The sequence below is a fragment of the Phascolarctos cinereus genome, unplaced genomic scaffold (genome assembly GCF_003287225.1).
Source record: "Phascolarctos cinereus isolate Bilbo 61053 unplaced genomic scaffold, phaCin_HiC Scaffold_2;HRSCAF=192, whole genome shotgun sequence".
NCBI classification, from domain to species: Eukaryota; Metazoa; Chordata; class Mammalia; order Diprotodontia; family Phascolarctidae; genus Phascolarctos; species Phascolarctos cinereus.
This window is the reverse complement of record NW_027555625.1, coordinates 265378136-265405438: the sequence shown is the minus strand read 5'-3', so window position 1 is coordinate 265405438 and position 27303 is coordinate 265378136. Positions and strand designations below refer to the sequence as shown.

At 37.8% G+C, this 27303-nt stretch overlaps 1 protein-coding gene across 1 annotated transcript in view; it reads left to right on the top strand.

The window, feature by feature from the left end:
* The window catches only part of ABL1 (ABL proto-oncogene 1, non-receptor tyrosine kinase), a 201834-nt gene that overhangs the window by 142862 nt on the left and 31669 nt on the right, over nt 1-27303 (top strand). The window contains 3 exon segments of the mRNA XM_020973535.2: nt 7868-8044; nt 8616-8911; nt 19808-20080. Coding sequence (XP_020829194.1) covers nt 7868-8044; nt 8616-8911; nt 19808-20080 — 746 coding nt within the window.

Below are 27303 nucleotides of genomic sequence, written 5' to 3'. Positions count from 1 at the left end.
CAAATCAACTTTTAAATTCTACTTTCTCAACTAAAAAGTAAGACATTTTTGTTGTTCTCTGTGTGAGAGAGCCCGTTCCCTTCTGACCTCTAGTCTGATTCTTTGCCTTGTAATATGTTTGTAGCTGGTGTTTATGTTCAGTCTTTGTGATGGTCTGCTCTTTAAATGAAGCCAGTAAAACCAGGGTTGCTGCCTGTTGGCCTTTCCTTTTAGGACTGTGATAAAGGAAGTTTGTGTGGTTTCAATATAAGTGCAGATCTTAGTCCAAAATTCAGATGGAGGCTAACCAGCACTACTTTTTTGCTTCTGTATAACCAGAAATCATGGATTTTCCCTTTCCCTTCATCATTGTATTGCATTTATGGTTACCCATTACTTTAAAGGTCTTTATAGTGATTTGGCCCTCACCAGTGCCAAGGCGAAGACCTGGGAAGCAAAACTATATATTGAGCATCATTGTATTTCAGAGTGGATTTTGAGACAGAGTTTTGCCTAATGGATAGAGAACTGGCTTTTTAATCCAGAAGATCTGGGTTCAAGTTCTGCTTCTAACAGACTGGCTATGTGACCTGAGCAAGTTACATACTCAGTATCTCAGATAACCCCCTAAGAATAGTAGTTGCAGAACAGTTACTAATCTTTGTTGATAGAGGAAATTTCTTGTTTGGTGGGGGGGTTCCCTCACATCAATGAAATTGTAGTTTCAGATTAAAAAAAAAAACAAAACAAAACCAAACCATGAATTGACAGGTTGTTGTTGTTCATTTGTGTCTGACTCTTTGTGACTCTGTGGACCATACTATCCATGGGGTTTTCTTAGCAAAGACACTGGAGTGGTTTGCCTTTTCCTTCTCCAGTGGATTAAGGCAGCTAGAAGTTGTGACTTGTCCATGGTCACATAGGTAGTAAATGTCCGAGGCCATATTTGAACTTGGGTCTTTCTTGAGTCCAGGCCTAATAGTCTATCCACTGAGCTGCCTAGCTGTCTGAATTAAAGTTACAGAATCTGAAATGCTTTCTGTGATGGAAAATTAGTTGAATTAGGTAAATGAGCCTAATTAAATACTAATAGGTAACTGTATACCATGCAGAAATTGAAAGCAAGGTAACCGCCATCCCAGTGTATCAAGTCCCGAATGACTACAGTACAAATTGAAAGAGCAGGAAATGTATAATGAATGCTTTCAAACTATCATATGGCTAACATAAGGGAGAAAGAGTGGTTTTAATCCTTTACAAACGGTTTATGGGAGAATGAAAATATTTTCATGTATTTCAGGAAATAACAGGTCAAATCATGAACTGGTGGCTAGATAAGGACTAACTGGGTCACCCCAACAATACAGTCATGTTTTAGGAGTCCTTTCTCACATCCTGCCTTATGTCCTTCATAGAGCAGCTAAAGATCACATGGACCCTAAAGGTCATCCAATCCAGGGCTTCGTAAACTTTTTCCACTCACGACCTCTTTTGAGTTTCAGGCATGCAGAGGGTATGTGTAGTGCAAAGTGTGCATGCTTTGTGCTTAGAATCAAGGCTGCAGTAAAGTTGTACAAAGCAGCATGGGCAAGCGCTGCCAGAAACACCTCCGATTCATTATGCATTTGATTTTTAATTCATTTTTGTTTTTTGTGCATTCAGAAAACTTTTACTGTTGCCAAATTTTTCACAACCTCATATGGGGTCTCGAACCACAGAAACATTGATAACTTCCTCACTTTACAGATGAAGAACTGAGGTCAGGGGAGGTTACATGACTTGCAGAGGGTCACACAGGTACATAGAGCCAGGATTTTACCATAGTCCTGTCTTAAAATCCACTCCTTTTTCCAATACTTCATACCTAAGTGCCTAACTTAAAGGCATATTAGAATGTTCTCCTGGGTTTGTAAAGTATGGTTTAGTTTAGTTTTATGGTAAAGTATTGGGGATTTTAAAACTAAGTGCATAATCTTTTTGAATCAAGTGAAAATTCCTTTACAAGTCTAATTTTTAAGTGTTTTGTCTTGGCCAAAGATAACTTCAGAGTTCCCTTCACAGAGTAGATATGCTGTTTTGTCTTTGGTTTTTCTTGTAGCTCCTTCTAGTAATTATTGGCTGCTTTTCTAGTGAGTTTTATGCTGTGTGTGGGGGGGAGGTTAGAAATGATTTCTTAAGATTATTTAATAATTGTATGGCACTTTACTTATGGTGTTTTATTTGATCTTCATAGTGGAAGTAGGTAAGGATTATTAGATTATTATCCAAGTTTAGCAAATAAGAAAACTTTAGGTTCACTGAGTAACTCACCTAAAGTCATAGAGCTGCTAAGTGACAGAGTAAAGACTAGAATTCAGACCTTGTGACAACCACTTGTTTTGGTGCTCTTTCCACTACATAGCTAATTTGAAATAATTAATTCTTTTACATTAAAGCAGATTTGTCAGAACCCCTGCCCCACAAAGCATTTTTTCAAACAGTGGCAATTATTGCCTGTACTAGAGAAAAACAAACTACATCTCTTAAATGTTCTATAGGTTTTCACATTCAGTTTGGCTTTTGTTTTCTCCACCTTACTCTCCCTTCCCACCCAAAAAAGGTCTAGATTAGTTAGATATTTCTGAGTATTTTAAGTTGCTAGGTGCTATGGGGACCTACTCATTTGAACCGATCTTATAATCCTTTTCTCTATGGGGAAAAAAATGGGGAAAAAAAGTGAAACTTGTGTTTCAAGATGTTCTGTTTCCTCCATGAAGTCTTCCCAGTGCCCAGTGTGCTTCCTTCCTCCCTTCCCCTCTTTTAACCTTTTCTGTCTGTACCACTCCTTTGGCTCATACCCTGCCTTGTGACTTCCCAGATGCTGTTTTATTGTTATTTAGGGGTTTTTTTCCATAGATATTAATCTTATCTTCATATTACCTAAACGTCAGGCTTCAGAGCAGGAACTATACCATCCTTTTTCTTTGTGTTCCCTCTGACAGTCAGCAAAGTGCTATATATATGTAGGAAGGACTCAGCAAATAATGGTTTTAAAAGAGTAGTTAAGGATGTGACTAGGCTTAGCTAAGAATATTTAGTTTAAGACGCTTTAGATATGTTTGCTGTTTTAAAAAATACAAAATTAATTGACTGGACACAGTGTACATAAAATGTTCTCTGCATATGGTCCAGGCATAAAGAGATTGGCTAATACTAACCAAATTCAAATGATGGGAAATGCTGTTTTTACTCTAAGTTCATATTATAAAAAGTTATATGAGAGTCTTAAAAACTGATTTGAGAATAGCCTGAGCATGATCTCACCAACTGGAACAGAGTATTAAATAAAGCATGAAACCCTCTTCCTTCTTGGAAGGATCTGTTTTATAGATTTTAAAATACAGATATTCAATGAAGTGGAGGAAAGCAGTGAACTGCCCATGAGGAAATAACAGGGGCAAATTAGTAAGTGTTTAAATAACTGAATATGAGCAAAACTAAAGGGAATGGTGACCTTATTCATTCAGCACTTGTATCTTCCCCACTGCCATGCTGAAATGTTACAAGGAATAATCAGATGGATAACATGAGAATAGATACAGAAATACAGCTGACAAATCCCTCTGTTTAGAGGAAGCTGTGGCTTTGTGTAAAGTGCCAATAGGAAATTTGGGAGCCTCTCTGGGATGTTTTTCCTGGAGTTGGAGGACTTTTCTTCCGCCTGGGATTGTGAAGTAGTTAGCCATTGAAGTTTACTTCCCTCGTTGTTTCTTCATATGTGCTTAAATAGCAAGTCTTGGAAGTCTAGACCAGAAGTGTTCTGCATTTGGGAAGTGTTTATAAACAACTCTGATCACTGACTGACTCACAACACAACCTTAGGGAAGCATTTATTATGTAGCATGGGAGGACTGGTTTAAAAAAAGCAAACAAACAAACCAGCCAGCCAGCCATGCTTTTAGAATGGGACACAAATCGTCCACCTCCAGATCTAGTATATTGATGGGATAGTGCGAACTGAATTGTTTAGATATGTTTGCAGTTGGGTTCTTGAAACTTTTAGAGGGCTTTGAGGGCATTTTGTCACTGATACATTCTGTTTGTTTGATGGTTCAGGTTTATTTTGTAGTTTTGTTGGCAGGTGAAAGCCATTTTGGTGTGAGAATGACTATTTGAAAATAATTTTAAATGTGATTAGAGGAATCTTTTTTATGAGAAATTTCCTTTCTGAAGCAGATGAGCATGTCTTTGCATTTTAAAGGCTTAGAGGATAGTCTGGTGTCACTGAGAGACTGTGCCTTGCCCAACATATGGCAGAGGCAGAACTTGAACCCAGCTCTTCTCTGCTGCCCTTAAAGGCAGGCGCTTTTGGGGCAGCTAGGTGGCATAGTGGGTAGAGCACCAGCCCTGGAGTCAGGACCTGAGTTCAAATCCAGCCTCAGACACATAACACTCACTAGCTGTGTGACTCTGAGCAAGTCACTTAACCCCAATTGCCTCACCGCAAAAACAAACAAACAAAAAAGGCAGGCATGTTGGAAGATGTGATCATGAAGTGCATTAAAATAAGGGATTCAAGGAGGCTGCAGATAATTCTTACCAAAAACCACTTTATAATATGTTGTTATTCAGCCATTTCAGTTGTGTCTGACTCTCCATGACCCTATTTTGGGTTTTCTTGGAAAAGATACTGGAGCAGTTTGCCATTTTCTTCTCCATGTTGTTGTGCAGATGAGAAAACTGAGGCAAAGAGTTAAGTGACCTGCCCAGGATCACACAGTTTGGAAGGGTAAGTGTCTGAAGCGAGATTTGAACTTAGGAAGATGAGTCTTCCTGACTCCAAGGCCGGTATTCTATCTACTGCACCAACTAGCTGCCCTTTTAAAAATACAGTACCTACTAAAATTTATATATATTTTAGGGACTTCCACAATATTCCAAGAATTTATAAGGAGAAGAAAAGAGAAAATTTGTTGCTGTTTCTGTTATCTTCCCAAATGTGTAAAAGTATTGATGAAAATTTGGAGATTTCTTTTGTGGTCTAGTTACTTAGCAGTATTAACATATTAGCATTAATAAGCAAGGAAGATTTCTGTATGTTTTGTTCAACTTTTGTTTTGTAAGTGGTGATCCTTTTTAAGCTTTGACAGTGGAGTTAACTTGTTATGAAATGAAGCAAGAAACTTGGCATTTGTACATTGTGAGTCAGTTTTGACATCAGTCTGAACTGGGAATTAAATAGAGGATTCTGGTGTTGGATTGTGGCTGTACTCCAGTATCCTGATTCAAAGGCAGTCATGAGCAAGCTTCCCCACTAGGTTTCAGTCATTAATGTGTGGAGTAGGGAAGAATCTAAGGAGGAAAATTGGGGGACTGCTTTGGATTTCCTGCCTTCCTGTTGAATCAGAAAGCAGTGGGAGGCCCTTTCCTTCCTATGATATGCCATATCCTATTGCCTAAAATTCCCAGCATCTGCCTCCATTTTGGAGGTAGCCCCTTGGAGCACTTCTCTCATCAGCACTTTGAAGTGTCAGCTGTCCTCTGGCTGTCATTTACATTTTGCTGACTCCAGGTGTTTTTCAGTCATTTCCTCATCCCCACCCCACCCCTACCCCATTATGGAATTTATTTTATAAAACCCAGACACTGTTCAGTGTTGTATAGAGAGGTCACATAATGTCATTTGAGAAAAACAAAAACAGAAACAAAAGCCATTTCTGTGATCGTGATTTTAGTTTGATTTCCAGAGAACGCACAAGTCTACCTGGGCTCAGCACATGTATGCTTTACCCATGAAGCCATGGAAGTGCCAGGATCATAGATTTAGAGCTGGAAGCGGCCTGAAGAGTCATTTGATCCATCACCTCATCATACAAATGAGGTGTCTGAGGCCCAGGAAGTTTTTCGAAGGTCCCCCAGACACATGTTTTCAACCCAAGTCCACCAGACTTTAAATGTTCTATATGTTCTACAGCTGTGGAGTAATAAGCTGTTTGTATTTCTTAAAATGGGAAAAGATACTTTGCGTATGTTCCTCTGTCTTCTTATATACTTCAAAAGCAAGTTTTTCTATTTCATTGTTTATATTTTCTCTAATGTAAATGTCTAGTTGAGAGCTAACACTTATTTCTTCTTAATATATTACAAAGATAGTTATTTTTGTATTTAATATTTCAAATCCTGTAACATGTATACTAAAGGAACAAGTACTTCATAAGTCATTGGGACTGTTCTATTATTTAGAAAATGGCAGTGGTGAAATAGGATGTTTCTTCTGTCCTTTTTTTTTTTTTTGTCTAGGCAATGGGGTTAAGTGACTTGCCCAAAGTCACACAGCTAGTAAGTGTTATGGGTCTGAGGCCGGATTTGAACTCATGTCCTCTTGAATCCGGGGCCAGTGTTCTATCTGCTGCGCCACCTAGCTGCCCCAGAAGTGAGCAGGGGGAGGCATTTTAGGCTCCACTTTATTTTTTTTATTTTTTATTTTTTTGGTTAGGCAGTGGGGTTAAGTGACTTGCCCAAGGTCACACAGTTAGTAAGTGTTATATGTCTGAGACCAGATTTGAACTCAAGTCCTCCAGAATCCAGGGCCAGTGCTCTATCCACTGTGCCACCTAGCTGCCCCTCTTGTGTACTTCTCTTGCCCTCGTGATTTATAAAGTGAAATGCAAACTGAGAATTATCCTAAAAAAGAAGCCGTCTTTGAAGATTTACTTCACTGAAGAGTCCAGAAGCCCAAACTGAAAGACTTCTCTCCCTGCAACCCCACCCTCAACCCATGTTGGTTTGCATTCTAAAGAGCCCAAACTTGTTTCAGAGTAATGGGTGTGAAAGTTTAGCCCTGTTCTGAAATAAGCTTAGCTCAGAGCTGAGCACATCCAGCTGTCTGTAGAAGCAAATATAAAAACTAGGACTATTCCTTAGTTGGTGAGGTTTAACGAGATTCTTTGGCATTCTTTAGGTACAGGGAAAAGGAAAATTTGAATACAGTTTCTTTTTTATGACAAAGAAACATTTTGTTTCTGTGTGGGATCCTAGAATTATATAGCTCTAGAGCTGAAAGAGACCTCAGGGACCATCCAATCCAACACCCTCATTTTACAGTTGAGGAAACTAAGGCCCAGAGCAGGAAAGAGATTCGCCCATCGGACACATAAGTAATGAGTATCAGAGGTGGAATTTGAATCCAGGTCCTCTGATTCCAGAATCAAGGAGTCTTTTGTCCATGGTGTCTCACTACCTCTTGTCCTTGATTCTGGCAGGTGCAGGATCCCTTCTGCCACTCTAGATTCAAATTCACATCTCAGGTTTTATTGTTGTTTTTAGTTTATGAACTCCTTATAGAGCAATCAAAAGATTGCAAATATCAGTAGAGAGGAAATGATCAGTATCGACTAAGAGGACCTGTGCTGATGCTTCTTTGGAAGCACCTAGGAGCGTAAGCAGGATGTCTTCCTCAGACAGATGTCCTTGATCCATGTAAGTGATGGCAGAGGCCTATGAAGATCGACTATTTGGATTTCCAGCTAAATTAATTTTGAAATTATGAATTTGAAAACTTGTTTATTTCAGAAGTAGAATCTAAGTAGTTTCACCAAAGCACCTTGGAATGAAAGTGCTTAGTATTTTTCCATAAATTTAAATTAAGGGATCATTTTAAAATTAAGGGATCTCTTTTGCCCCCTTTATCCAGACACAGAAGGAGTACAAGATATGGAGTGAAGAGATCTTATTTGAACTCAAATGTGTTGGAAAAGAAAATGGTTTTTTATTATCGCATTGCAGGGGGAGAGTAACACTAGCTTAATTTTCTCACCATTTTCTAATTTTTCTATTCCTTATCTTGTCCTTTCTCTCTTTTCCCTCTCTGCCCTCCTTTTTTACCTCTTTTCCATTTCTTCTTTTTCAGAAGCCCTTCAGAGGCCAGTAAATGCATCTGATTTTGAGCCACAAGGTCTGAGTGAAGCAGCTCGTTGGAACTCTAAGGAAAACCTTCTTGCTGGTCCCAGTGAAAATGACCCTAACCTTTTTGTTGCACTGTATGATTTTGTGGCCAGTGGGGATAATACTCTAAGCATAACTAAAGGTAAGAGGACTGTGGGTTGCTAGAAGTGACTTTAAAGAGACAAAATTTGAAGAAATTATAGCTTGGATGCCACTTAAGTAATTTAAATAATAGATTTAGAGTTTAGAATAGTAGAAACTGTTAGAAAAAAATGAAGAAATCATTTTAGTAAATAACTTCTTTTAAAAAATTCATACCCCGTTAATGCTTAAGAAAAATAGAATTGTTAACATGTAAGGGTGAAGTTTCTTTTACAATACAGAGTAAAAATGAACTAGATATTGAGACATTTTGATTTATATCTGTATCCTAATGGCTATCCATATCTGTGATAAAAGCATAATTTTTGATAAATGGCTAATATTAGGAATGGACCAGATTAGCTGTAATATCTAGATATCTAGATACGTGTTTCTATATACATATGAACATATGCACATAAGAATGGATTTTGCAAAGGTGAAGTAAAGTATATATTTAGGGATCTAAAGAAATCAACATAGTAATTGCATAAGATTAAATAGATATGAAATAACATGCTAACCTGGAATCCTATAGAGGATGACATATCTAACTTGGTTTTCTTCTAAAGGTGAAAAGCTCCGTGTCTTGGGCTATAATCACAATGGAGAATGGTGCGAAGCCCAAACCAAGAATGGACAGGGGTGGGTTCCAAGCAACTATATCACCCCAGTCAACAGTTTGGAGAAACATTCCTGGTACCATGGGCCTGTGTCACGAAATGCTGCCGAATACCTGCTGAGCAGTGGAATCAATGGCAGCTTTCTGGTTCGAGAGAGTGAGAGCAGCCCAGGCCAGCGGTCCATTTCACTAAGATATGAGGGAAGGGTGTACCACTACAGGATAAACACTGCATCTGATGGAAAGGTAGGATTTCCAGAGAAGGTTGAGATGGAGCCATAGGAACAAAAACTATTCAAGTTCAAATCTGGCTTCATACACTTACTTATCTCTGTGACTCTGGACAAGTTACTTAACTTCTATTTGCCTCAATTTTCTTGGCTTCAAAATGGAGATAAGAATAGTAATGAGTAGGGGAGGGGGGTGGGAGATGGTTATATGGCTTATTGGATAGAGTTCTGGGCCTGGAGTCAGGAAGACCTGAATTGAAATCCAACCTCAGACTCTTACTATGTATGTGACTCTGGGTAAGTCACTTAACCACTGTTTGCCTTAATCTGCTGGAGAAGGAAATGGCAAACCATTCTGGTATCTTTGCCAAAAAAACAACAACCTGTGTATAGTATGGTCCGTAGAGTCACAAAGAGTTAGATGCTCAGTTGAGCAACTGAACAATGACAACAACCTAGTGTTGTTGTAAGGATTTGTAAAGTGCTTTGAAAGCCTTAAAGATATGTGTGTGTGTGTGTGTGTGTGTGTGTGTGTGTGTACACACACACACACACACACATATTTATATTTATTATTGGTATAGCTATAAAGAAGCCATAGACCTTACATAGACATCCCCCTCAGTTTACAGATAAGGAAATCAAAGGCCAGAGAAATTAGTGACTTGCCTAAGGTCACCTGGCTAGTTTGTTTTTAACAGATTTAGGATTAAATCTTGGGTTCCTTGAACTCAAGTCAAAGTGATATCTCCACTAGACTGAGGGATAGGAGTAATCTAAAAGCCCTAAATTGAAGAAATTCTCTTTTTTGCCTTATACATGATGCATCAGAGTCCAATCAGGAGTACATTTCAGGTTTCATTTTGTGGATGTTAGTAATAATTTCCATTCTTTTTAAAAATTTATTTTTATTTTTAGTCTGAACTTAAACACCAAATAGAATGGACATTTAGATAGATAGATAGATAGATAGATAGATAGATAGATAGATAGATAGATAGTGGTGCATATGGAGGCAGCTAGGTGGTATAGTTGGCAGAGAACTGGGCTAGAGTCAGAAAGAACTGAGTTCAAATCTAGTCTCAGACACTTACCGGCTGTGTGACCCTGTGCAAATTACTTAAGTCCTGTTTGCCTCAGTTTCATCAACTGTAAAATAATTATAGTGCTTACCTCATAGAGTGAGGATCAAATGAGGTGATATTTGTAAAAGTGCTTAGCACATTGCCTGGTACATAGTAGGCCCTATATAAATATTAGCTATGCTTTTATTTATAGGTAGATATTTCTCTGTCTCTATATATATGAACAGAAAAAAAGGATTATACCTGAAACTATGAAACTCTAGGTTACTAATATATATAGCTTGCTTTTCTTTTTTAATATGTAATCAGAACAGCCTGTAGCTTTCAAAGCTATTCTGCTTGTATGGCCTTCCTTCTGACATTCCTTTTGTTCTTTTCTCCCAATTTGGAGGGGAAAAAAAAGATTCCCCAATGATGCTCTTTTCTCTTTTCTTCTTTTCTCCTCCCCTTCATCTTTCTTTTCTCGTTCCCCTTTATCCCCTTCCCGTTCCCCTTTCTGCTACTCCATCTTTATATCCCCCTTGTTCTGCCACCCTCCAGTCCCATGGGGGAGGAAGAAGAAAAACAAAGCCCTTCTAACCAATATACACAGTCAAGCAAAGCAGATTCTTACATTGGTTATATCTGAAAATTTATAACTTATTCTTCATCTTTAGTTTGCCACCTCTTTTTCAAACTTCATCACCAGCTCTCTGGAATCATATTGCGTTGGTCAGCATTCTTAAGTCTTTCAAAGTTGTTTTTCTTTATAATGTTATTATATGTAAATCATTTTCATGGCTCTGCTGAGTGCACTCTGATCCTGGTCTTCCCAGGTATCTTTGAAACTGTCAATTTCACAGTTTCTTACAGAGCAGTACTATATTCTAGGATTTGGCCCTTAGGCCAGATCTAATATGTTGCTTGTTTTCTCGTATGGCCTGTGATCAAGGAACATTTTTTATATTTTTAACTTAGCTCACATGCCATATAAAAATTGACTGTGGTCCAGATTTGCTGACCCCTGCATTATGTATTCATTATTCATATAGCATATTATATTCATCATATTCACATAGCATAGAAAGATAACCACTTGTTTCCATTTCTCTGCTACCGTAAAAAAAAAAACCTCATGAATATTTTTCTACAAAAGGATCTTTTTAGGGAATAGGCTTAGTAGTGGCATGTTTGGGTAAAAGGATATGTTCAGTTTAATAACTTTGGGGGCATTGTTCTAAATTACTTTCTAGAATGTCTATACTAGTTCATGGCTCCACAAACAATGCATTAATATGCCTTTCCCCCCACAACCCCTACAGCAATTGTCATTTTTCTTTTTTTGTCAACTTTGCCAATCTAATGAGTTCGAAGTGGAATATCAGAAGTTGCTTTAGTTTGTATTTTTCTAATTATTTGTGATGTGAAACATTTTTTCCCCCATATAGTTGTTGACAGCCTGTACTTCTTCCTTTGGAAACCACCAGCTCAATTATTGGGAAATATTTTTCATTGTTCTTTATGAAAGTGCTGGCTGGAGTCATATTTCATTACAGTTCCAAAAAATTGTACTAATGCTTTGTTGTATTGGACTTTTGTTCATTTAGATAATTCTTGAAATACATGGCTTATCAGCTGGGGTTCTGGAACTTCTTAATATATTTATTTTTATCCCAGTGGTTTATTTGTAAGGGATTTGGACCTGGATAACTTAGCTGGGATAATTGAACCCTCAGGAGTCAGTGGGTAAGGCATAAAAATAATTTCCCTAGGCTAACCTAACTAGTATTTTCTTTTTTTCAGAGTCTGCTATTTGAAATGTTAAGCTAGAGTCCTTTTTTTTTTTTTCACCAATACCTGATTTCATAATTTCCTTAATTTCTTCTCTTTCCAGTTATCAGCCACATTTAATGCAGTTTCTGTGTGCCCTGGGCTCTTAGTAAATGTTAAATATAATATGGCTTGAGACATAATAGCCCTTAGCTCATCACTTTCTAAAATGTTGAGCTAGGCTTTTCTATCTAGGTGCTCCCCTGGAGATGTTGACCCTTTGGGAAATATATTCAATTCATTTGTAGGGTTTACTGCTCCAAGGAGCACTAGCTTTGAGTTGTTCTATCCCATCCACCTCAGAGTAACTTTCTGAAGCTGAATATCTGGATCCTATCACTGATACTTATCCCGGGCAACAGTCATCCAGAAAAAGGTGATCAGTTTGGGTTTGTCCTAAGCAAGCTTGCTTATTAGTCTTTAATTAGAAAAGACAGTGTTGGGGCAGTTAGGTGGTGCAGTGGATAGAGCACCAGCTCCGAAGTCAGGAGGACCTGAGTTCAAATCTAGCCTCAGACCAAACATTTGGTTCTTACTAGCTGTGTGACCCTGGGCAAGTCACTTAACTCCAATTGCCTAAAAAAGAAAAAAAAGAAAAGATATATAAAAGAAAAAATGATATTTGATTAGCATTGTTAAGATTGGACACAAAAAATTGTGACCTATTCTGAGATTTGATTAGCTGATGGGTGACTTAAAATATTGGTCAGAGAAAAAAGAATTTAAAAAGTAATTTCCAGAGATGATGGTGCCCCATTCTAGGCCTCCTACACATAAAAACCAATAGTATTCCAAGCAGGTTCCTTTTATTCCAGGTTCCTCACAGGGGATTACTTTTGTCCGATTACATTCACCCTGGAGTAACAGATTGGATTTTTAGGTACTAATCTTTGCCCTCTTGCCCCCAAATAAGGGTTTTTCTTCTCTCATCTGTCTGAGCACCTGGAAACACCTCAGCCTTTAGTGTCATTAGTCAGCCCCTCTGAGGAATTTAATATCCACAGCTGGGATGAATGGCTTTGGTGGGATCATATCCTGTGACTGAGTGAAAACAGCATAGGAAGGGAGAGGTATTGCAAAAATGTGTGGAACTGCTGCTTGGCATTAAAAGTATGCCTAACATAGCAGAGCTTTGATACAGTTTTTTGCAAGCTTCCAAAGGAAAATTTTAAGGGTGGTTAGGAAGGGTAGACTGAGTTTGACTATGCTTAATTATTCTTATTTTCATATTAGCTAATCTTTAAAAAATGTATTGGAGTAGAGCAGATTTGCAAATAAGTCCCCTAAGGATTTTTCCTTTTTGCCTCCACCCTCTTGGTTCATCTCTCTCTGTGTTCCCGGGCTTTCATAGAGGAGTTTGTAAATTACCATTTCCAGCCAACTGACCCAAAGCAGCCAGACCTGGGCCACTAGTCTACTCCAGAAAGCTTTTGTTTTGAATTAGAAGCTCTTATTCTCCTGTTCCCTAACCAAGTTGAGCAATCATTATTTTCTGGCTGGCTTTAAAATCTCTTAAGTTTTCATAACAAGGATTACTGGGATTTTATCACAGTTCTTCGGGTATTTTTGGAGTTTAGGACCATGGCATGAGAGCGATCTTGAAGTTTGTGTTTTGGTTGGTTTGTTCATTTTTTCAGGTGTTTGGTTAACTCTAGGCTATGTTTTCATTTATTCAAGTTCATTGTAGTTCTCAAGTTGCCAGCACTTCCTTGTAGTGATAATTTAGACCTTTTATTTCTCTTTCCTAGGAAGAGAGGTTTAGTATTCATTATAATTTCATTTTTATGCATTGCTCTGATGACAAGTCAAATATGTTTAGGTTGATGAGAGTAGGGTATGGGTAAAAACAATGAATCAATTCTATAATCTTTCAAGTTTTCTAAACTTTACCTACCTTAAAGGACTTAACAGGTGTGGTAGGACTAAAGCAGAACTAGTAAAGTACCACTAAATCTTCCATGCAGAAAAGCCTGGAAAGTTAGTGTCAGAATTGAATTTATAGCACTGGTGTGTTGGTGAATTTTAACAACTGGCTCTCTGGGGGGTTGTACACATGACACACTTTAAGATTTAATCTGCATTATTACCATTTTCTCCATCACTTTCTTAAGTCTAGATAATCAACAAAAAAAATAATTCTAGCCCTGATTTGTGGCTTTGCCAATTTTTGAGGTGTAAATGCTCACACTGAAAATTTAACAGTCGACTCTTAAGGAACTGTCAGCTGGCTCCAGTGCACCATTGGCTTAGAGCCTTCCTGGTAGTATATAGAAGGTCCCAAGGGAGCATCGGCTCTGGGGCAACACAGCCTGCAAACATTATATGGGGGAGCATTCTATTTTGCCTAGTGTTGCACAAGTTAAGCTTAGTTAAGCCTCTAGGTCTGGTTGTTAGCAGTCTTGAATTTTTTTTTTTGACAAGGAGATCTTTCAGGTTACTGGAAGGATTAGAAAGAGGTAGTCCTAGAAATGTGCTATATGTATGAAATATTCAGAGCCAAAGTAGCAGGCCATTCATGGTTGTTAATTTCACTTTCTTCTCTGAACATGCCATGAATTCCTGATGCAGATTGTAGCTCATCAGCATAATTCTTCCCCAGGGAGCATAGTACAGAACTGAGGAAGGAGGACACCAGATTGGAGCGCTGGGAAATGGTCATGAACAGAATATACAGTATAAGACAGTAGCTTTAATGTTTAATAAGTTTTAGTATGTAAATTTTATAGTGAAAGAGGAAATAAGTCACAGGAATTATAAATTTAATTATTGAAAAGGATAAAGTTAACCTTCTCTGTGAAACTTGCCGTAATTTGGAAATGTCTTTAACAAAGTAGCCTATGAGGGAAAAAAAGAGGTCTAAGAGCAAAATCTGTATAAATAAGGGCTTAGGGGAACTATTAAAAGGATTCTGTGCCACAGAAGGAATGTGATCTTGTGGTATCAGGTGAAACTTCTTGTATGTAGACTCTGTGCTTCTTGCTGTAACTAGGAAAAACTGGGTAATGAGCATTCTTCCCAGGTGAGTTTGCCCCATTCCTAACAGCCAAATGCATCTTCTGTTCCATATGGTTCCATGTGGCTTGTTTCTAGGGATTTGTTTATTCTAAGGGGCATCTTGTAGAATTCGTATATCCTTGCGTCTTCTCCATAATCTTGAAAATTATAGTATGAATTAACTGAAGAGGGAGGATTTGGAGCATTATTAGCACTTTAGTGAAGTAATTAGATCACTGTTGGCTTCTCTTGGGAGAAGTAGGGAAGGAATTATTAAGTGTCCCTTACCTTCCACTTAATTTTCTATATAAACCATGCTTATATTGTTAGTATCTAATATGGAAGGGAACTCTGTACATAACAATATATGTGTTATACAAACCGCAAATCTCAGAAATCCAGCACACCAATTTTTTTTCTTAACTTGCTAGATCTGGATGTCTGTGTTTATGTATGACTCATGTTATCACTAGAACAATTCACTTTGTGGTTTCTCTTCATGTACTTTGAAGAAATTTAGTGGTATACATGCTTGGGCCACACTTCCCCCTTCTAAGCAGTTCAAAGAGTATTACCAAATAAACCGGCATAAATCATCAGCATTTCTATATATTAGCAACAAAGTCCAAGCAGCAAGAGATAGAGAAATCCCATTTAAAATAACTGTAGACGATGTAAAAAACAAAACAAAACTTAGGAGTCTCCCCTTTAGGATGCAAACCCAGGAACTATATGAATACAACTATAAAACATTTCATATAAATAAAGTCAGGTCTAAACAATTGGAAAAATATTAATTACTCATGGATAGGCAGAGCCAATATAATAAAAATGGCACTTCTACCTAAATTAATCTATTCAGTGCCATGCCAATCAAACTACCAAAAATTATTTTATAAAGCTAGAAAAAATAATAACAAAATTCACCTGGAAGAACAAAAAGTTCAAGGATATCAAGGAAATCAATGAAAAAAAATGCAAAGGAAGATGGTCTAGCCATACCAGATCTCAAACGGTATTATAAGGTGGTAATTATCAAAACAATCTGGTACTGGCTAAGAAATAGAGTGGTAGATCAGTGGGATAGATTAAGTACAAATTACATTATAGTGAATTACCATAGAAATCTAGTATATGATAAACCCAAAGATCCAGGCTTTTGGAACAAAAACTCAGTATTTGACAAAGACTACTGGGAAAACTAGAACATAGTATGGCAGAAACTAGGTACATAGACCAACATCTCACAACATATACTGAGATCAGGTCAAAATGGGTACATGATTTACACCTAACGGGTGATACCATAAGCAAATTAAGAGAGCGTGGAATAGTTTATCTGTCAGATTTGTGGATAAGGGAAGAATTTAGGACCAAAGAAGATATAGAGAACATTAAAAAATGTAAAATAGATAATTTTCATTATATAAAATTAAAAAATTTTTGCACAAACAAAACCAATGAAACCAAAATTATAAAGAAAGCAGAAAACTGGGGGGGAATTTTGCAACAAGTATCTCTGATAAAGGCCTCATTTCTCAGATATATAGAGAACTGAATCAAATTTACTAAAAAAAATTTTTTAAGTCATTCCCCAATTGATAAATGGTCAAAGGATATGAACAGGCAGTTTTCAGACAAAGAAATCAAAGCTATCTCAGATGAAGAAATTAAAGCTATCTATAGTTGTATGAAAAAAATGCTCTAAATCACCTGATCAGAGAAATGCAAATTAAAATAACTTTGAGGTACCACCACCTCATACCTATCAGAGTGGTTAATATGACAAAAAGGGAAAATGTTAATAGGATGTGGGAAAACTGGGACACTAATGAACTTTTGGTAGAGTTGTGAACTGATCCAGCCATTCTGGAGAGTATTTTGGAACTATGCCCAAAGGACTATAACACTTTGCAAACCCTTTGATCCAGCAATACCACTCCTAGATCTATATCCCAAAGATATTCCCTAAAAAAGGGCAAAGAACCTACATGTGCAAAAATATTTGTAGCAGCTCTTTTTGTAGTGGCGAAGAATTTAAAATCAAAGGGATGCCCATCAGTTGGGAAATGGCAAAGCAAGCTGTGGTATGTGATTGTAATGGAATATTATTGTGCTATAAGAAGTGACAAGCAGGATGATTTCAGAAAAACCTGGAAAGACTTAAATGAACTAATGCATAGTGAAGTGAACAGAACCAGGAGAACATTGTAATCAGTAGCAGCAATATTGTTGCATGAAGAACTGTGAATGACTTAGCTATTCTCAGCAATACAGTGATCCAAGATAGGCCCAAAGGACTAATGGTGAAGCAAACTATCCACCTCCAGAGAAAGAACTGATATTGATTGAATATAGACTGAAACATACTATTTTTCACTTTCTTTCTTCCATTTTTTCCCTTTTATTTCAGTCTTCTTGTACAAAATGACTAATATGGAAATGTTTTACATAGTTGCACATGTTTAATCTATATCTGATTGCTCACCATCTTAGGGAGGGGGAGGGGAAGGGAGGGAAGGATAGAATTTGGAACTCAAAACTTTAAATAAAAATGCATACTAACAAATAGGTACCCAGTCAGGCAGAAAGAAAGACTTGCAAAGAGAAACCCAATCTGCTGATCTGAAAAGAAAAATCTTATTTTTTCATTATATTTTAAAAAGGATTTGTTCCAAGAAAGCCCTAATAATAAGAAGCTAAAAATTATCAGGTATATGAGACCCTCTATGATTCATATTTTTTGCTCTTTGGACCACATTTCGAGCATCATGTTCCCAAAGTTCATAAATCTGAGAAAGCTGACCCTCAAAAAATGAAGCAATAAGAAACAAGCTTGCCCAGGAATAAATCTGAGGCCTGCCTAATGGAGTCGGGGCTAAAGTGTCTTAATAAAGAAAGTGGGAGGAGAGAGGTAATATGTCCCCTTCCAATCAAGTTCATTATGAAAAGCATAGAAATTTGTAAGGCAAAAATCGTATCACTTTCTCTACCTAGGACTTATAACGTTATGAGACTGTTATAGTCAAAAAATCTCTCTGCAGACTGGAAGGAAGGGGGGGAGGAAGAAAGGAGAAGGAGAGAATGGGAAGGAAGGAGGAAAGTGAAGAATGGAAGGGAGGGGTCAAGAAAAGGCAATTATGTGCATGTTGGTAGCTGTGTGTCTCACTCTTTTAGAGGGGATGAAATATTGCTTCCTAACATTTTAAAAAAGGACTCTGGTTTAAAATTCCTTATAACATGCATATGAGACCAGAGATATACTACAGGTGTCTAATACTGCTTACTGATAACAACTAACTTTACAATAAGTAGAAGGTGGCAAGACTTGTACGAAATTCAAAAAGAAATATTGGCAAAATGTTCAAGCCAATCTAGACTTGAACCCACTAGAGGATAGACACTAATTATGTTGGCAAGGATAGTTTTATGGTTTTACTTAAGTTAAATGAATTACAAAAGATTTATAAGGTAGATTTCAGCATTACAGATCTTTGTGAATCAATCCAACTAATTCAATTCCAAAAATAAAATTTTCAGCTAAAAGTGTGTTCTTGGAATAGAGACAGGAATAGGTTACCAATATTTACAGATATGGGTACACCATTCTAATATGCTATTTCTGTTGAATAGTAATATTTGTAGATTACTCTGTTACCCAAAATGCAATTTGAAGTGTTTTGGGTAAGACAAGATACCTTTTTATTTTTTTTGTTTTGCAAGGCAGTTGGGGTTGAGTTACTTGCCCAGAGTGACACAACTAGTAAGTGTTGTGTCTGAGGCCAGAATTGAAGTCAGGTCCTCCTGACTCCAAGGCCGGTGCTCTATCTACTGCGCCACCTAGCTGAGCCAACTAGGTGATGAGGATATAAAGCAAAGTAAAGTGTAGTCATTCTCAAGGAGCTCACAGTCTGAGGGGAGAGACAATATGCAAACAACTATGTACAAACAAACTAGATACAAAGACAAGTTGGAAGTAATCAACAGAGAGAAGGCACTAGAACTAAGAGAGACCAGGAGAGGGTTCTTGAAGAAGATGAGATTTTAGCTGGGAGTTGAAGGAAGCCGGGGGGAGCCAGGAGATAGGGTTCAGAGGGAGGCCATTCCCAGCATGAGAATGGCCTCTGAAACGCCTAGAGCTGGGAGATAGGAACGTCCTGTTTGAGGAACAACAAGGAGAACAATGTCATTGGATTGAAAGGGACAAGAAGAGTGCATGGAAGGGTGGGAGTGGGAGAAGCTTATGTTATGAAGTGCTTTGAGCACCACACAGAGGATTTTATATTTGTAGATTACTCTGTTACCCAAAATGCAATTTGGAGTGTTTCGGGTAAGACAAGTACCTTTTTATTTGGATCTCTCATTTAATTTATGGATATATTCTCTATCGATACCCCCCTCTCATAAGCTTTGCAACCTGTGCAGTTCATATCCATATCTTTTCCACTGTTCCTCAATAGAGATGCACCCATCTGTGCAGTCATTGTGAGAGATAAAATAGATTGAGTGAGTGAGTGAATGAGTGAACATTTATGAAGTGCCTACTATGTGCCAGGCACTGTGCTAAGCACTGGGAATACAAATATAAGCAAGCTAGAGTCTTGACATTGAGGAACTTAATATTCTAATAGGGGAAAGATGACACATAGAAGGGAGATTTGAGGGGCAGGAAGCATCCTCAAAGTTTGGGCCCCAGTAAGATAAGGCAAAACTCATCTCTCTGAACTGAGGGACCAAGAGTTCTAGCCCATAGTAACCAGTGAGGAGGAGGCTACGATAATGGTTCTAGTAGAGAAGGCATGGTTGGCATGTGAAGTGGGGTAGGAAGCAATTAGTCTCATACACACACACACACACACACACACACACACACACACACACACACACCCCTCATCATTAAGGAGGAAGGGTAAATTTTTTATTTGGCAGCTTATTAAATTGAGGCTTAATAAGACTTTCTTACTTGATTTATTTCATCTTGTGTCCATGCTAACTGACAAAAAGCCATTTTCTGCTTGCTTTAGCTGTACGTCTCTTCAGAAAGCCGCTTTAACACTTTGGCAGAGTTGGTTCATCACCATTCAACAGTGGCAGATGGGTTGATCACCACTCTGCATTACCCAGCTCCCAAGAGAAACAAACCCACCATATATGGAGTGTCTCCTAACTATGATAAGTGGGAGATTGAGCGGACAGACATCACCATGAAGCACAAACTTGGAGGAGGGCAGTATGGAGAAGTGTATGAAGGCGTATGGAAAAAATACAGCCTAACCGTGGCTGTAAAAACCTTGAAGGTAAGTACCGGTGTGCAGCATACTTTTACTGTGTGTTTTATGCTTATAGTGAGTAGAATAGTTTCTGATGATGTGCAACTTAAATATAGTTAGTTACTGTGAATGAAAAGCAACATAGCCAGAAATTCTGCTGTCCATGAATAAATCCAAGCTTATAAGTTAGTCTGTGCCAGTTTGTTCATTTTAGTCCTTCTAGTTATGTTTCTGTGTAAGGATTGAATTATCCACAGTTTTAATGTGTTGGCACCATGGATGGAAGTAAGAATGACTAAGATTCTTGGGTATAAGAGGTTAGTTATTTCAGTCAGTCAGTCAGCTAGCATTTATTAAGCTCCTACTGTGGTTCTAGTTATTGTGCTAAGTGCTGGAGATTTAAAGAAAGGTAAAAAGGAAAAATCAGTCCCTGCTGTCAAGGAGTTGACAATCTAATGGGGAAAACAAGATACAAACAAAAATGTGCAAACAGAATATAAATTGGAGGTAGTCTCTAAGGTAGGCACTAAGATTAAGAAGGACTGGGAAAGGCTTCTTACAGAAGGTGAGCCTATAACTGAGACTTGGAGGAAGCCATGGAAGCCAGGAGGCAGAGATAAGGAGGGAAAGTGTTCCAGACATGGGAGACAGCCACTGAAAACAATCAGAGTTGGGAGATGTCATGTTTGAAGAACAGAAGAGGTCAGTGTCACTGGATTGCTGAATACATTTAGGACAATAAGGCGTGAGAAGATTGTAAAGATAGTAGGAGGTCAGGTTATGAAATAGTTTGAAGGCCAAACAGAGGATTTTGTATTTGATCCTGGAAGTGATAGAATGCTACTAGTTTATTGAATGGAGGGACAAGGTTAGATGACATAGTTAGACGTGTGCTTTAGGAAGATTAATTTGACAGTTGATTAAAAGATGGATTGGAGTGGGGAGAGACTTAAGGCAAGGAGACCAACTAGCAGTCATTAAACTATGTATGACATGATGAGGCCTTGCACCAGGGTGGTTTCAGTGTCAGAGGCTACCAGGGTAGCAGTATCATCAGGATGGAGCCCTAGGTTTCAGTAAAGTGCAAGAAGACAGATGGAGCGAGAAAGGAAAAGGTTTAGTATTTGTTATCTTTGGACTAGGCATTCTTGAGAGCTCAGTGGAAGGGTTGGGTAGCTTTAAACTGAGAGTTTAAAGGGTTGGGTTGAGGAAGATGGGAATAAGGTGGTCAGTGGGACTAGAGAATGGAGTTTGAACAGTGGCAATCAGAGGTTCAGAATCACTGGGATGGGGTGGGTTTTATAGGGTGAAAGTATGTTAATCATTGAAGAATGAGTTCAGGTAGTTTATTATCATCCACAGAGGTTTGGCTTTGGATGGAGTTTTACCAGGGCTTAAGGTTGGGCAGCTGTGTGTGTTTGTCAGCCAACCAAGTAACTTTTTGAAAGAGATATTTACTAAGGTGGCACAATAATAACTATTGGTACAAAATATTCCCCAAAAAATCTGTGACACATTCTCTCACAAGTACATATAGAGGCCAGTGTAAAGGGAGCTCAAGTTTAGAGAGCACATATGATGAAGGGGTGACAGCTCCTGTTTGATGGATGTCCTTTTCTCCTATTCATGGGGTAATTGAGAAGTTCCCCATAAACATAGTGAATCTTCATTGTGCCCTTGGCTACCCAGTTCTGCCACTGCTGTCAATTGATACTTTCAGTTTTGGAAAAAGTTCTTTGGAAATTATGAATTTCAGTTAAATGCTGGCATTAGGTAGTTTTTTACTCTTAAGATTTAATAGAAGGAAAAACTTTGAGTTGAGATCTTTTAAGAGTTATTTCAAGTGGCTTGTATTATCTTCTTTGAAAGTGAGCTGCATAAGGTATCTCCAAATATTGCCTCTCTCCCTTTGGAGACATGGCAAGATTATATTAAAGCCGTATGATACAAGAGACTTTATGACTGAAATGATCCTCACACTTTATTATTGGCTGTGATTTCAGCCTATTAGAATAATGCTCAGCATTTTTGATTTCCAAGGTTAATACTTTCTTCTGAAGTTCTTTGACATAGAGCCCCCAGGAATGGTTTTTATTTTTCAGCTTAATTCCTTCAAAGTTGTGGAACTCTACAATCCCTTCTGCTTCTAAATCTTATGGTTGTATGGCTTTACTTGGGACTAGAGTGTCCCCTAGTGTCGACCAGCAGTATTTTCTGATCCCTTTAGCTGAACTGTGGTTATGTTGAATTATCAAGAAAAATGGAGTTTCAGTTCTTATTGTAGATAACTGCAAGTGGAAAAAAGAAGAAATATCCAAAGAAATTAAAGTATAAGTCAGAGTCATTGAAAATCAGAATCGAAAAGAACTTCAAACACCATCTAACCTTCTTTCTGTATAAGGAAACCGAGGCTCCCAGTGGGCCAGGGACTCCTCTGGGGAAGCTCATGACAGATTTGGAAACAGAATACAGGTTTCTTGACTGGAACTTCAGAGTTCTTTCCACCATGCTCTGCTGCCTTTCGGTGTTGTTAATCCTTCTCAAAAGAACTTCTGACTTGTTCTCAGTTTTTAGCAATGTCAAACATTTTTCTTTTTAGAGGTTATGCTAATGTAACTGGAATTTTCCTTTAGTAGTACCACAATTAAGTTGGGAAACTATTATCCCTAACTGGTTAAAGTGAGTAGTAGATCCACCAGAAAGAACCTTAGAAATCATTCAGTTCAGCCCCCTCATTTTATAATGTAGAAACCAAGGCCCAGAAAGGTTAAATAACCAGTAGCAGGTAATAGACCAGGATTTTAACCCAGGCCTTCTTACTCCAAATCTAGTGCTCTTGAGGGAACCTTCCATTTTACTGAGGTTAATTCTTGGTATTAGCATAGAAAACATTGTCACAGACTAAACAACAGAGTAGGAATTATCAAAGCAGATGGGGTCTTAGAACAGAAGTAGAAGCCCTGAATGCTGCCACTGTTTCTGGAAATAGACGTAATAATGTATTGCCTACACGGTGATATTGTGGTTTTTTTTTTTTTTGGCTAGTCAGTGGGGTTAAGTGACTTGCCCAAGGTCACACAGCTAGTAAGTATCAAGTATTTGAGGCTAGATTTGAACTCAGGTCCTCCTGACTCCAGGGTCAGTGCTCTATCTACTGTGCCACTTAGCTGCCCTGATATTGTGTTTCAATACCTAGAAGTTGGCTTCTAGGAAGTCAGCCTACAATGTCAACAGGAAATTTCCTAAACCACCCTCAGCTGACAAATCCAAACTAGAAGATAATGCCATTGATGCTCTTCCTCTTTTTTTTTTTTTTTACTTTTCATGAGCCCTTGGTTTTTAAACTAAATTGGAGGCTACCAAAGGTGGATGGCTAGAATAATGAAGGGATATGAACTATACTATGTGAAGATCATTTCAAGAAACTAAGGAGAGCCTGGAGTAGAAAAGACTGGGGAAGGGGGGTCCTTAAAGTAGATTATTGTTATTGTTGTTGGTCCTTTCTCAAAGAGGACTGATGGCATCATGAGGGTGTTGTCTTTTTTTGTTTTTTTTTTTCTTTCTTGATTATTTATTTTTAGTTTTCTACATTCACTTCTGTAAGATTTTGAGTTTTAAATTTTCTTCCCCTCTCTCATTTCTTCCCCCTGCCCCAACAGCATGCAGTATGCTATAGGCTCTATTTATGCATTCATATTAAGCATAGTTTCCCATTAGTCATGATGTAAAGAGCAATTAAAAGTAATGGGAGAAACCACGAGAATAAAGCAATAAAACAAAACAACAAAGGAAAAGGAGAGCAAATAGTATGCTGCCATCTGCATTCAGACTTCCTAATTCTTTTTCTGTATGTGGATAGCATTTTCCATTGTGAGTCTTGTGGAGTTGTCTTAGATTCTTGCATTGCTGTGAAGAGCTGAGTCTATCAAAGTCAGTCATCACACAGTGTGGCTGTTACTGTGTATAGTGTTCTCCTGGCTCTACTCATTTCACTCTGCATCAGTTCGTGTAAGTCCAGATTTTTTTGAAGTCTGCCTGCCCATCATGTCTTATAGCACAATAGTATTCCATTACAGTTATTATATACCACAACTTGTTCAGCCATTCCCCAATTGATGGACATCCCCTCAATTTCCAATTCTTGGCCACCACAAAAAGAGCTGCTATAAGTATTTTTGTGTATGTGGGTCCTTTTCCTGTTTTTATGATCTCTTTGGGATGCAGACCTAGAAGTGGTATTGCTGGGTCAAAGGGTATGTACAATTTTGTAGCCCTTTGGGCGTAGTTCCAAATTGCTTTCCAAAATGGTTGGATCATTTCACAGCTCTACCAGCGATGCATTAGTGTTCCAATTTTCCCACATCATCTCCAATATTTATCATTGTCCTGTTTTATTATGTTTGCCAATCTGGTAGGTGTGTTGTGGTACCTCAGAATTATTTTAATTTGCATTTCTCTAATCAATAGTCATTTAGAACATTTTTTCATACATTTATAGATAGCTTTAGTTTCTTCCTCTGAAAACTGCCTGTTCATATCCTTTGACCATTTATCAATTGGGGAATGGCTTGTATTCTTATAAATTTGACTCAGTTTTCTATATATTTTAGAAATGAGGCCTCTATCAGAGACACTGGTTGTAAAAATTCTTTCCCAGTTTTCTGCTTCCCTCCTAATTTTGGTGACAATGGCTTTGTGCAAAAACTTTTCAATTTAATGTAATCAAAATTATCCATTTTACATTTCATAATGTTCTCTATTTCTTGTTTGGTCGTAAATTCTTTGCTTTTCCATAGATCTGAGAGGTAAGCTATTCCTTGCTCTTCTAGTTTGCTTATAGTATCAGTCTTTATATCTAAATCCTTTACCCATTTTGACTGTATCTTGGTATAGAAAAAATTTCCAGGTCCAGATGGATTTACAAGTGAATTCTATGAAACATTTAAAGAACAACTAATTCCAATACTATATAAACTATTTGGGAAAATAGGTGAAGAAGTCCTACCAAATTCTTTTTATGATACAGATATGGTGCTGATGCCTAAACTGGGAAGAGCCAAAACAGAGAAAGAAAATTATAGACCAATTTCCCTAATGAATGCAAAGGTAATGCAAAAATTTAAAATCAAATATTAGCAAAGAGATTACAACAACTTATGTCAAGGAAAATACACTATGACCAGGTAGGATTTATAACAGGAATGCAGGGCTGGTTCAATATTAGGAAAACTGTCAGCATAATTGACCATATTAACAACAAAACTAATAGAAATCATGATTATCTCAATAAATGCAGAAAAAGCATTTGGCAAAATACAACCCCCATTCCTAGTAAAAACACTAGAGAGCATAGAAATAAATGGAGTCTTCCTTAAAATGATAAATAGCATCTATCAAAAACCATCAGCAGGCATTATATGAATGGGGATAAGTTAGAAGCATTTCCAGTAAGTGAAACAAGGTGAAACAAGGGGGTGAAACAAGGACGTTCATTATCACCAATGTTATTCAATGTTGTGCTAGAATATTAGCTGTAGCAATTAGAGAAGAAAAAGAAATTGAAGGAATTAGAATAGGCAAAGAAGAAACAAAGCTATCATTCTTTGCAGATGATATGATGGTATATTTAGAGAATCCTAGAAGATCAAGTAAAAAATTACTTGAAATAATAAACAAATTTAGCAAAGTTGCAGGATATGAAATAAACCCACACAAATCATTGGTATTTCTATATATTACTAACAAAGCCCAGCAGCAAGAGATAGAAAGAGAAATTCCATTATAAATGGAATTAGAAATTCCATTGTGAACATTATAAATGTTTGGGAGCCTACCAACTATATGAACACAATTACAAAACACTTTTCACACAAATAAAGTCAGATATAAATAATTGGAAAAATATTAGTTGCTCATGAGTAGGCCAAGCTAATATAATAAAAATGACAGTTCTACCTAAATTAATTTACTTATTCAGCACCATACCAATCCAGCTACTAAAAAATTGTTTTATAGAGTTAGAAAAACCAATAACAAAATTCATCTGGAAGAATAAAAAATCCAGAATATCAAGGGAACTAATGAAAAAAAAAAGCAAGGGAAGGTGGCCTAGCTGTACCAGACCTTAAATTGTGTTATAAAGCAGCAATCATCAAAACTGCTTGGTTACTGGCCAAAAAGTGTTGGATCAGTGAAATGGAAGGGTGTTGTCTTAACTTGCAAGTGAATTTAAGTGAGGGGAAGCTGTGCAAAGTCATCAGCCTCACTCTCTCCTCCAGTCATTGGAGTCCAATCACAAGACATAGATCAGGACCACTGATGATGGTCCTAGTGAAATAGAAGAGGTGGGGTGGAGATAGGATTCTCTGACAGGGTGTGTCTATCCTGGAAAGGTGATTTTCAGTAGGGAGGGAATGTTAGAAAATGATGTGCTAAGATATAGTAGTAGAGTATAATGCAAAGAATCATGCTGTGATGGAGATGGAAAGGTATGTGACTTTCCACGAAGGGGACGATCTTAGAAGCAAGGATTGATTCTTCTATGGAAGACACTTTAAGGTGGAGATTCTCTGGGCTTTAAGGATGGTGTCTGGTTGAGGCAGAGGTAATTTAGTGCAAGTTTAAAATCTCTTTCTGTTTCCCCACAATACTTACGTAATACCTTTCCGCTGGCCCACTGAAAAGCTGGTGTTTGAGTTAGTTGTGGCCTCCAACTCTAGAGACCTCGGACATAGAAGGTAGCAGAGAAATCAAGCAGTTGAGATGACAAAGAAAGTGGTGTGACCAGAAGTACCAGACTCACTTCCCAAAGCAGACTTTCACAATCCCTAGGACTGGTCTACAACCAAAAAGCAAGAAAGAGGGGGAAGTCATTTGAGGGTAGCAACTCCAGCTACTCCATATCTTTAATTCCCACTAATTACAGACTTAAATTTGTTGGGTAGATCATTTGGGGACATGGGTATACATGTGCTTCACACTTGGAATATATACAAATATGCCTACCAGATAGGGTTTGTCTCTTACTAAGAGGGAGTTCTCAAAGAAAGAGGTATTATGCATTATGGAGGGTGGAGACAGTTGAGGAGTTGGGTTAGGGCAGCTGTGAAACGGGAGTGGGTCTTGGAAGACCCACTTTGCCCTCAAGTCCCATTTTGAGAATTGGGGACATTTAATGTATAATCACTACTGTGTGTGGTTAAAGAAGACTGAAGATGGGGGCAGCCAGGTGGTGCAGTGGATAGAGCACC